An 11702-nucleotide genomic window follows, 5' to 3' on the forward strand; every position below is an offset into this window, starting at 1 on the left:
GGGTCGGGCACGCCTTAAGGATTTAGATTGCTGCCAAGTATATTTATAGTCATTTAAAGCAAGGAAAAAAAGAAAAACAAACAAAATAGAACCTGGTAACAATGTATAACAACGTGCCCTTATATAGGCATGGACATCCAGTTGTCCAGAACCAGCGATCCAACGATATGCCCATAGATATGTAGATAGATAGATAGATACATTTAAAAAAGGGATAATAGTCCTTTTTTATTGCACATAAAAGGTTAAAGAGCCTAATAGCTGTTGGGACAAAAATGTTCTTAAACGGTTCATTATTGCAAGACAACCAATGGGACAGATCCTTGAGACTGCTTTTCCGGCCTTCCGGGATGCTGTGGAGAGGATGACTCACATTGTCCATTATGGCCCGCCTTAGCGGTGGGCGATATGGTGATAATTATCGTATTCGTTGAGACGATACAATGTCTCCACGATATGCCTTTTCAGAGGTATCGTATGTATCGCAATACAATGAGGGAGCCTTGTAAGAAATCCTGTTTAATTGTTAATACAGAGATTCATTGCAGAATGCAATTTAAACCTGCATTTAGTTCTCAAACTTTAAAATGTCAAGGTCTCCACTTAACTCTGACAGTATACAAATGAAACCAAATCCATTTGGTTTCATTTGTATACTGTCAGAGTTAAATACTTGTAAAGTACAATTTAGACCTACCAAAAGGAACTTGAAAAATAACCATAAAAACCAACGTAAAAAAGAATTGTGATAAAATCGTGTATCGTGATACAGCTTGGAAAAATATCGTGATATTGTATTTTTCCTTATCGCCCACCCCTAGCCTGCCTCTTGTTGTGTGTGCATTCTCTCCACAACAGACTCCAGCGAGTCCGGCCTCACGTTCCTCTCACCCAGAACTGAGCCAGCCTCCTTCACCAGCTTGTTCTGCCTCTTAGCATCTTTGTCCATCCGTCACTGCTAAAGTGCTTAATGTATGGTTTGTAATATTATATTCTTTTATCTGCAAAGGAACTAACTAAAGTTTTCAAATAAATGTAGTGGAGTAAAAGTACAATATTTGGAACTGAGATGTAAGTGGAGTAGAAGTTAAAAGTATCGTAAATTGGAAATACTGAAGTGAAGTACAAATTCCTCAAAATTGTACTTACTGTAAGTACACTACTTAAGTAAATGTACTTTACTTTACACCACTGCCTGTCAGGTAGTCTGTAATCAAGGTCACAAAGGAGGGATGATGAGGTCTCCATATATGGGCATAAAAGGTACACAGGCAGACAGACAGATACAGAGATCTCCATATATGGGCACAAAAGCTACAGACAGATCCAATGGGTACGTTGACAGTACATTACATTTTAGAACGAGAAAGATGTGTGGTTGCAGTGACACGACCCGCGCGAGTTTGAATTTTCCCCATTCAAGTCAATGGGGAAAATTAATTCACTAATAAATGAATGCCCATATATGGAGATCCCTGATGTCATCAATATTAAACCCAATCTTAGAATGCCCATATATGGACATACTGTGTCGGTCTCATGTGGTCTATGACGTCAGTCATCACCATATTTTGGAAATTTTTCATTTTTGCATTTTCCCACTGCCTCAGCTTGATGGCCTCAAAAGTCTATTATCTTCCTCGGTCCATAGGGATATCCTTTTGGTCTGATGGTAAGATGCTTCCCACAGTTTTGGTGGCACGCACTTGACACAGTATTATGTCCATATATGGGCATTCCAAGATATGTGCTTAATATTGATGACATCAGGGAAATACAACAATATATATATATATATCATTGAACTCAAGTCTCCATGGCATGAGTAATCAATAGAAAAAAGTCATTTTGGGGGTGAACTACTCCTTTAATAAACCCAAAAGAGGGATAGATAATTAATCAATTTGTTTATTAAATTATATATTTATTAAAAACATTATAATCATTTAAAACACTCAAAATGTATCTTAATAATATCAACAATGAGTCCCACTGGCCTCCCTCCTGTCTCCCTCTTATCTACTGTCTGTCTCTCCTACACTGTCTCCCTCTCCGCTTTCCTACTCTTTGTCTCTCCTACACTGTCTCCCTCTCAGCTTTCATACTCTTTGTCTCTCCTACACTGTCTCCCTCTCAGCTTTCATACTCTTTGTCTTTCCTACACTCACTGTCTCCCTCTCAGCTTTCCTGTCTGTCTCTCCTACACTGTCTGTCTGTCTGTCTGTCTGTCTGTCTGTCTGTCTGTCTGTCTGTCTCTGCCTCTCTCTCTCTCTCTCTCTCTCTCTCTCTCTCTCTCAGTCTCTCTGTCTCTGTCTCCATCAAAAGTACAGTAATAGAGTTTGTGACCTGTTTTATATTGGATTCAATAGAACACAGTTTCTTCTTCCCCTTTCCTAAAAAGTTACGTTTTGTACGTTTCCACCCACAGTGACCTCAGTGTTCATTTAACTCTGAGAGTGTACAGTACAAATGGACCCAAAATGGACCATTCTGTGCCTTCAATTATTTCCTTGAAAAAAGGAACACAAGGTTACTTCCATGGCCTATAGAATTCTCTCCGATCATTCCAATGCTACAATACGGTATGTATGGTCACAGACTCACATTCAGACCCTCATCCATATTTTGTCTCTTTCTATTCTGTCAGCAAATAGTGCAACATAAGTGGTTTTGCTCACTTTCACTTTAAATAGCATAGATGTTTTGCTTATTGTTGTTTGTTGCAAATACTTGGTTTCTATGACCTGACCTTTCACTGATTCTGAAAAAACAAGTCAGAGTTGGCAAGTCATATGGTGGACGGAAAAGGTTATCATCGGTTTCGAGTGTTGTGTGGAGAAATAAAAGTGCACACCCCTGTCCCGACACAACCGTAAACTAGACTGCACTCTGTCGAGGTGCCAACTTCAACTTGCGTCTTGTGCACTCGTGGCCATGTATGGCCTTCTTGTGCGCCAGCAGAGCGTGTAAGTACAGCGAATGATGCTGTTCGGGGCTGTCTGTATTGTGGGTGGCCTCTGCCGAGGTGCCAAATTGCGCCTTGATATTTATTAGGGATGTTCCTAGCGGTTATTTTCACTGACTTGTACACGACAATTTTGAAACCGAATATCCCACTATCCAAAAATAAATTATTTTTTAATTGTAATTTCACACAGAAAATAGCCAAAACTGAGCACATTTCGAACTATTAGGGCAAACCTCATTTGAAAAAGGTGTCAAGAGTATATAAAAGCCTTTTAAAATCTTATATAATATTGACATCTTGCTCAAATAATCAATTACATCATGCAGCAAAATGTGCACATCTAGGTCAAATCAATTAACTCCCGCACACAGCTGGTGAGACTGGAATCCCAAAGCACCACTAGTACTGACCATGCACTAACCAGCTCTCCTCAGTCCTCAACATTACATTAAATCATAATTTATCCTATTGTATTATCAGCCAACATATCCATTATGACGCAATATTTTATGCTTTAAATATAAAAAATAGCAGATATACAAGCTCACAGCGCGGCACCGAGTGCCGCGCTGCGAGCTTGTAGATCTGCTATTTTTGAAAAATCGTGAAAATTAGAATTTTGACCCGATTCTATAAGTGTCTTTTGAATCCTTCTAAGATTTTTGGAAAAAACCTATGTTTCTATGTCAGCAATCTGGCCAGCCATCGTCAAAGAAAAGGTCCTTTTCACTTAACTGGAGCTCAGTTAGTCTGTTCTTGAGAGACTACTATGTCAGTGGTGCTCAAACCTTTTCATGTGAAGGATATTTATTTGGCCACGGACTCCCATTTCAAAATATCTAGTTCCAGGGACCACCCAGAAGCAAAATATTAGTTAAAAACGTTCGCTTTGAAAAAATATATATATTCAAACATTTGCACACATTTTCACGACTTTTTCAAAAATAGCAGATCTACAAGCTCGCAGCGCGGCACTCGGTGCCGCGCTGTGAGCTTGTATATCTGCTATTTTTCACTGGTTAAAGCAGTCAATAATTCTAGGCCTAAATGGGTTAAGCCTACTCTGCATGCTCCATCCATGCTCTCACCTCAAAATGGATTTAATTCTTCAAATCAACCGGACAGAGGCAGCGGGCAGTAACGAGGTAAGAGTGATTCACAAGAAGGTCTTATTGAATGTGATTTCTCCATCACAAAGCTTTGCCATCAAAGTTCTCACACAAACCTTGCAATGTACAGTAGCAACTTTTTTAAGAGTAATGAGTGGTGCTGGGCAGAAGTGCAGCCTGCCTGCTGCCTCGATACGACCACATTGAACAGTGTGACAGTCAGGCTTCCCAATCAACCACACAATTCGCTTATTTTACATTTAAAAGTAGCATTTTATTAAGACATGACAGTAATATTATGGTTGAAAAAATGTAAATGTTTAATAAATAATCGAAATAATTAAAAATATATTTAGTAGAATAACCAAATTGTATTTTCAAAACGAATAGTCGGACACCCGAATATTCACGCACATCCCTAATATTTATATCAGGTTGCACGTGTTGGTGGTGACACCAAGAACGCTGCTACCTGATCGGCTATGGGCGTAAACACAGACGCACAGATACCGCCAGAAAATGAAACCTGAACGCAGTACGCAAGTAATGCCAGGGTCCTAGAAACTGTAAGGAATCAGTGGCAGTGTGCACGGACATGCCCTACTCATTTTCTGGTTCATGCCCGTTGCCAGGTAACAGTGTCGTAACAGTGTCGAAATATTGAGTCTTTCAAAGGCAAGTTTCAGCCATGCAGCTGTCTTGCACCGGCATGTGAATGTGCAGGAATCACAGAACGAAGTACAATACAATAGAATGAATGCTCTGTTAAAGCCTGAACAAGTCACAGAGGAGCAGACAACTCTGCAGCTGAGTCAGGGGGGGAGCGAGGCTGGAACCTTCGATCTTCTGCTGGCCTCCGACATTTCCTCTCATTCCAATGATGATGGAGAGGATCAAGACGAATCCGAAAATGAGCCATCTGCAAGTTGGAGCAACGGGAAGAGGAAAGTTTCCCGCAAGAACAAAAACGCCATCACCGCCAATGTGGCTGGGGCCAAATTCGACATTCTACATATAGTAATCAATGAAATGGCTTTTCGCAAAACTTGGGGTGCGGATGAGGCCAACCTCATCTGGACGGACTCACTGGTGCAGCACGAGAAAATCACAGAGCTCAGGAACTACCAGAGAATTAACCACTACCCCGGCATGTCAGAGATCTGCCGGAAAGACTTACTGGCAAGAAACATGGCCAAAATGATCAAGTGCCAACCCCAGGAGTACAGCTTCATTCCTAGGACGTGGAACCTAACCACTGAGTACACTCAGTTCCAGAACTATGTCAAAGAGCAACACAGGAAAGGCAAGCAGAAGACGTTCATCATCAAACCTTCCTACGGAGCAGAGGGCAGAGGAATCTATCTGATCCGTAAGTATTACAAGCTACCTGCTCAAGAGCACTTCATCGTCCAGGAGTACTTGGACAAGCCCTTCCTGGTAGAGGGTTATAAGTTTGACCTCCGCATCTATGTCCTGATTACTTCCTGTGATCCGCTACGCATCTACCTCTACAATGATGGCTTGGTGCGAATGTGCACTGAAAAGTATCACACACCCAATGAAGCCAACCTGAGCCAGCTTTACATGCACCTGACCAACTACTCGGTCAACAAGCAGAGCGAGAACTTCAGGAATGGCGAGACAGCAGACAAAGGCAGCAAGAGATCTATTAGCTGGTTCACTGAGTTCCTACATGCCAACAGCTACAATGTCAATACATTCTGGGGAAACATCTCCGATCTGGTAGTGAAGACTCTGATTGTGGCCGAGCCCCATCTACTGCATGCCTACCGCAGGTGTCGCCCTGGTCAGCCACCAGGGAGTGGCAGTGTCTGCTTCGAGGTGCTGGGCTTTGATATTCTGCTGGATCATATGCTTAAACCCTGGTTATTGGAGATCAATCGAACTCCAAGCTTTAGGACTCATCAGAAGATAGATTACGACGTCAAGAAAGGGGTCCTTCTCAGCACCCTCAAACTGCTCAACATCAAGGCCAGCGATAGGAAGTGTAACCTGGTTCAGCAGAGGGTGGAGGCTCAGAGACGGCTCTATGTACATGACCCCATGAAGAAGCGGTCAGCCACCTCCACAGAGAGGGAGAAACAGCAACACATCCTGACACAGAGTAAAGACAGATTGAATGAGCAACTGGTGGCGATCCACGAGCATGAACAGCAGAATCTGGGGAACTACAGGTGTATTTACCCTCCAGAAGACAAGAAGCTTTTGAAGAAGTATGATGGGCTGCTGTCTGCTGCCTTTAAGACTTTCCAAGCCGGGGGACCTGGCGGAGCCTCACTGGCAGTCAGGACACAGAGACCAGAAGATCTCAATGAATTCACTAGTGGGAGTAGCTCTGAATGCTCCGACTCCTCATCTGAAGAACAGGAGGGGATGGAAGCGGGGGAGAGTATATGGGGAGGAAGCACATTTGGTGGATCATCCATTGACAATGGGCAGACTGCAGACTTCTGCCAGAGCATTGGGACAAGTATGGTATTCCCCAAGAGGAAGTGCGCTGCCAGCGCCTACGTGGGTGGCACCAAATTCGAGATTGTTCAAATGGTCATCACTGAATTGGCTTTCATCAAGACCTGGGACAAGGACAAGGTGGTCAACCTCATCTGGAAAGACGCAGTAGTGCAGAAAGATACAATCGCTCAGCTCAAGGATTACCAGAGAATTAACCACTACCCTGGCATGGGAGAGATCTGCCAGAAAGACCTACTGGCAAGAAACATGGCCAAGATGCTCAAGTGCCAACCTCATGAGTACAACTTCACCCCCAAGGTGTGGAATATCCCCTCGTTGTACACTCAATTCCAGAACTACGTCGCAGATCTGCGCAGGAAACGCAAGAAGAAGATGTTCATTGTCAAACCCGTCAACGAAGCAGAGGGTCGTGGGATCTATTTGATCCGTAACTGTGAGAAGATACCTGCACATAAGCAGTTAATTGTCCAGGAGTATTTGGAAAAGCCCTTCCTTTTGGAGGGCTACAAGTTTGACCTCCGCATGTACGTCCTGGTCACTTCCTGTGATCCACTACGCATCTTTCTCTACAATGACGGCTTGGTGAGAATGTGCACTGAGAAGTATCGTGCACCCACTGAGGGCAACATGAGCCAGCTTTACATGCACCTAACAAACTACTCGGTCAACAGACACAATGAAAAATTCAAGCATGGCGAGACGGCAGACAAAGGCAACAAGAGATCCATTAGCTGGTTCACCGAGTTCCTCCGTGCCAGGAACTATGACGTGGCCAAGTTCTGGGGCGACATCTCTGAACTGGTAGTCAAGACTCTGATTGTGGCTGAGCCCCATCTATTGCACGCCTACCGCATGTGTCGCCCTGGTCAGCCACCAGGGAGTGACAGTGTCTGCTTCGAGGTGCTGGGCTTTGATATTATCCTGGATCGCAAACTCAAACCCTGGCTGCTGGAGATCAATCGAACTCCGAGCTTTGGGACTAGACGCAAGGTAGATTACGACGTGAAGAAGGGGATGCTTCTCAATGCCCTTAAACTGCTAAACATCAAGGCCAGTGATAAGAAGCGTAATCTGCTTCAGCAAAAGGCGGATGCTCAGACACGGCTCTATGGACACGGTTCTGTGATTAAGTTGACAGCCAATTCATCAGGCAAGGAGAAACAGAAGCTCGTATTGGAACAGAGGAAAAAAGAACTGAAAGAGCATCTGGCACAGGTCCAGAAGCAGATCTCTAGGGAAGAGCATGAAAAACTACATTTGGGTAACTACAAACGAATTTACCCTCCAGATGACAAGTTTCTTTTGGAGAAGTATGAGAGACTGCGGTCTGCCGCCTTTCAGACCTTCCTCGGGAAAGGTGCCCCCTTTCAGAAAGCAATGAATAATTCTATGAAACGGTTGAAGGAAGAGGAGATCCTAGGTCTGCTGTCTCAGTGTGAGCGGGACTATGAGAACTTGATGGGAAATGAAGAAAAGAAAGTGGGAGAAGGCTAGGTTGAGCTAGAAGAGAATTTCCTACAACCTGAATGAAGAGTTTGGCTAAGTGCTCAGGTGGTGTGGACTGGAAACCATCAATCAAGTCACTAAAAACTCTACGGGTTACAAGCTTGGTCCCGAATGCCCCAGTTCACTGACTGTATTAATCTCAGAGACGTCAGTGGCACTGACATCTATGTCAGTTCATTGAAGTCATCATCTTACTTTGGCCTAGCATGGTAGTAGCACAAGTAGGCCATGTATGGCCTACTTGTGCACAAGACGCAAGTTGGCACCTCGACAGAGTGCAGTTCTGGTTTCAATTGAGATCCTCTTTTTTAACTCGTATAACATTGAGTGACAGACAGATAGAACACAGTACTTTGCAGAAGATATCAGAAAAACAGTCGTAAAAAAACACAATGCAAAATAAATGGTATTTACAATAGAAAGGTCAGGGGGAGGTAAGGATAGGCTTTGTTTTCATTTACCAGTTTTGAGTAGCAGCCGCTCTAAGTTGCTTTTTAGTGCTGTTTTAAAGGAAGGTGGGGATTTACACTCCTTTTAAGGCCTTCGGTATGGCGTTCCACATTTTAGCGGCATAACAGGAGAACACAGATGTTTTGGAAGTATTTTGTCAGGTACATGGGTATCCTAGTGGTGTAGTGTACAGTATCTTATACACCAGGCCCATTGCAAGATGTTGTACTCTGTCAGCTACTGTGAGCCACCCCACACTTAGAAGGCGATTAGCGGTAACCACCAACGTTAACCACCAACACATCTGCGGGACGAGTCCCAACAGCATTTCTTTGCTTGTACCTTTGTAAGTCAGTGACAAATAAAACCTCTTGAATCTTCACTGCTGCCAAGCCTCTGCTGGCCTCCATACTGTATGTGACCCCTGCATATGGAATTGAAGAACTTTCTTGGTTTAAGGATGGCCTGGCCCATTCCAGCCACATCTACTGCTGTTAATATCAGACAATGGGCTTCATTCAGAAAACACATTTTTAGTTTTAATCTATAGCTACCATCCGGATAACATATTTGTCCATTTTGGATGCTGGCAGGACAGGCTGGATAGGCTAGTTAGGAGAATTGTTGAACAGTTAAATGTTTTATGTTCCTCATTTGCATTCCAACTTCATATCGAACCACTAGTTTTTTTTTACTCAATGCCGTATATAATATATATATATATATATATATATATATATATATATATATATATATAGCTGCCAAGTCATGTAGTACGAACACATTTCCTCTTATTTTTGTTCTTATCCATGTTCTTAACCATTTGTTCTTATTTGGTATAGGACGTTTAGGATTCACCAATCTTTTAGTTTTGCTTTTCTGTACCAGCCAGGTAAGGCCTATCGGTATATATCTATATTTACAAGCTCTAGATCTACAAGCTCACAATGCTCTCAAATCTCACAGAGCTTCACAACATGCTGCGTTGCGACGCACCGTGAGCTTGTAGATCCGCGATCTTGGCACAAGTGTTGAGAGCTGTAAAAGGAGCTGATCGGGTGAAAACCTTGTATGTCCAAATCTGTTGCTTTTCAGGATTCAAATTAGAACCTTTCACTATGTACTTTGTCTGCTCTTTTCTCCCTTTCTTCGCCGAGCAGCTGTTTTTGTGACCGTCAGGTCGCAAGTTACTATGAAAAGCTCCACCGGCTGTCTGTCTGTCCGTCCGTCACGTCACGTCACGTCACGTCACGTCACGTCACGTCACACGTTTGCCCTACTCTTATCTCCGGCACCATTGCCCCTATCCATGACAAACTTTGCACACACTCCTTGGATGGCAAACCTCAACCTCCACCCCTCATTTCTCACATGGCCCTCTTCTAGTGCCACCATCAGGCTGATTTAAGAAAAACACATTTTTGGACACTGCTCCTACAGATTTTGCCCTAAAATCAGGCAAAGCTGGTACACAAAATCTCTAAAGCATGTCATCAACACGGACGGTCACTTATCTCCTGATTAGGGAGTCTTACTGGTCGGCTAAAGTTTCCCCTTGGAATAGGGATTCTAGGGTTCACATGGTTTAAGTAAAAAAAGGAAAAAAAAGTCCTATCACACAAAGATTTGGTTACTCCCCTGTAGTAAAACTCTGAGGCATAGGTATGACCTCTATTGAAGACCCCTGCATTGAATAAATCAATTGTATAAACTATTATCAAACTTGAATCAAACTTGGCAATTATTAATAATAATAAAAATCACACCCAATGTGAAGTGAGCGGTGGTCGTGCTTGCATAACATCTTCAGACTAGGATTTAAGTCTATGCTACACACACACGTTTTGCTATGGCAAAACACTGAGGAAAAAGGCTACAGACACACGCAGAGCACTCTATGGAGCTCTATGCTACACACACACATTTTACTATGGCAAAACGCTGAGGAAAAAGGCTACAGACACACACAGCCATTCTATGGAGCGGTAAACAGCATAGGCAACCAAACAGTTACAGTCTGGGGTGCCCGTGTGCGTGCATGCATGCGTGCAATGGGTGAGGCTAAGCGGGTTGGGGCTGGAATTACACATTAAAAGCATGAGCCCTGTGCTTGCCCTGGGGGGAGGCGGGGGAAAGCACAGCGTTCAATTCATTCCCTGTGGACGTTACATGGTTTTGAAAAATAAACTTACGGCTGCTCCTTGCCTTAAGGGCAGCCATTAAGGCAAGCTAGAGCAAGCTTGCTCTTTCAAAACATGTGACTTCCATAGAGAATGAATTGCACGCTGCTCTTCCCCCGCCTCCCTCGGGGGCGTAGCGCTATTCCGACAAGGTCCCGTTGTTTCGAGGTCCCAGTAGTCCGAGGCTAACCTGCCGACACTGGTGAATGCTAACCTGCCGACGCTATTGAATGCTAACCTGCTGAGGCTGGTGAATGCTAACCTGCCGACGCTGGTGAATGCCCTAAGTCTAAACCCAAACCTCTGAACTACCTCGGAATATCAAGATTTTGACAGGGCAAGCACATGGCACATGCTCTGTAATTCGGGCCTGAGCAAGTGCCACGTACGACTTGCCCTTTGTGACGTAGTGGTGACATCACGTGTAGGTGAACGTGGTCCTTTTAAAGGCAGCCATACATCGTTTTTGAGCCGACAGAGCGGGTACAGAAACGTATAGGGATTAGGACAGAGCGGGAGATAGCGAAAGAGAGAAAGTGAGAAGTGAATATAAAGAAAGACATAGAGAAGACAGAGACAACAGAGAGAGGAGAGAGACAAGGAGAGAAAAGAGAGAAGATTAGAGGTGAAAAGAGGAGAGATAAGAGGACAGAGAACGGAAGAGGACAGAGACTAAGAGACAAGGGAGAGAAAAGAGAAGGAGAGATAAGAAAGGAAGGAGAGAGTGAGAGAGAGAGAGGAAAAGAAGAGAGAGAGAATAGATGGACAAGTACACAACCCCACCCGTAATTGGTGGTGGACTGGTTGCGATAATTGCATTTTTTCTTTTCTATTGGACCTGGAAGAGAGAGAAAAGAGGAGAGGAGAGAGATGACAGGAGAGGAGAGAATAGGGCAGAGAGAAAGGAGAGAGACAGGAGAGGAGAAGAGAGAAGTGAAGTGGTGCAGGTGATGGTCGAGCTCTCCAACAATGAACAGCCAATGAGGAAGTTTGAGC

General features: G+C 43.7%; 1 protein-coding gene across 1 annotated transcript; it reads left to right on the top strand.

The window, feature by feature from the left end:
- Positions 1 to 4830: 4830 nt before the first annotated feature.
- LOC308290222 (tubulin polyglutamylase TTLL7-like) lies at positions 4831 to 8064 on the top strand (the record flags this gene model as incomplete). The annotated part of the gene is made up of 2 exons (XM_080731997.1): positions 4831 to 5514; positions 7066 to 8064. The coding sequence occupies 2 exons, from the start codon at positions 4831 to 4833 to the stop codon at positions 8062 to 8064; spliced, it is 1683 nt and encodes a 560-aa protein (XP_080588123.1).
- Positions 8065 to 11702: the final 3638 nt, after the last annotated feature.

Source organism: Nannobrachium achirus (assembly GCF_963921795.1).
Source record: "Nannobrachium achirus genome assembly, chromosome: 8".
Lineage (NCBI taxonomy): Eukaryota > Metazoa > Chordata > Actinopteri > Myctophiformes > Myctophidae > Nannobrachium > Nannobrachium achirus.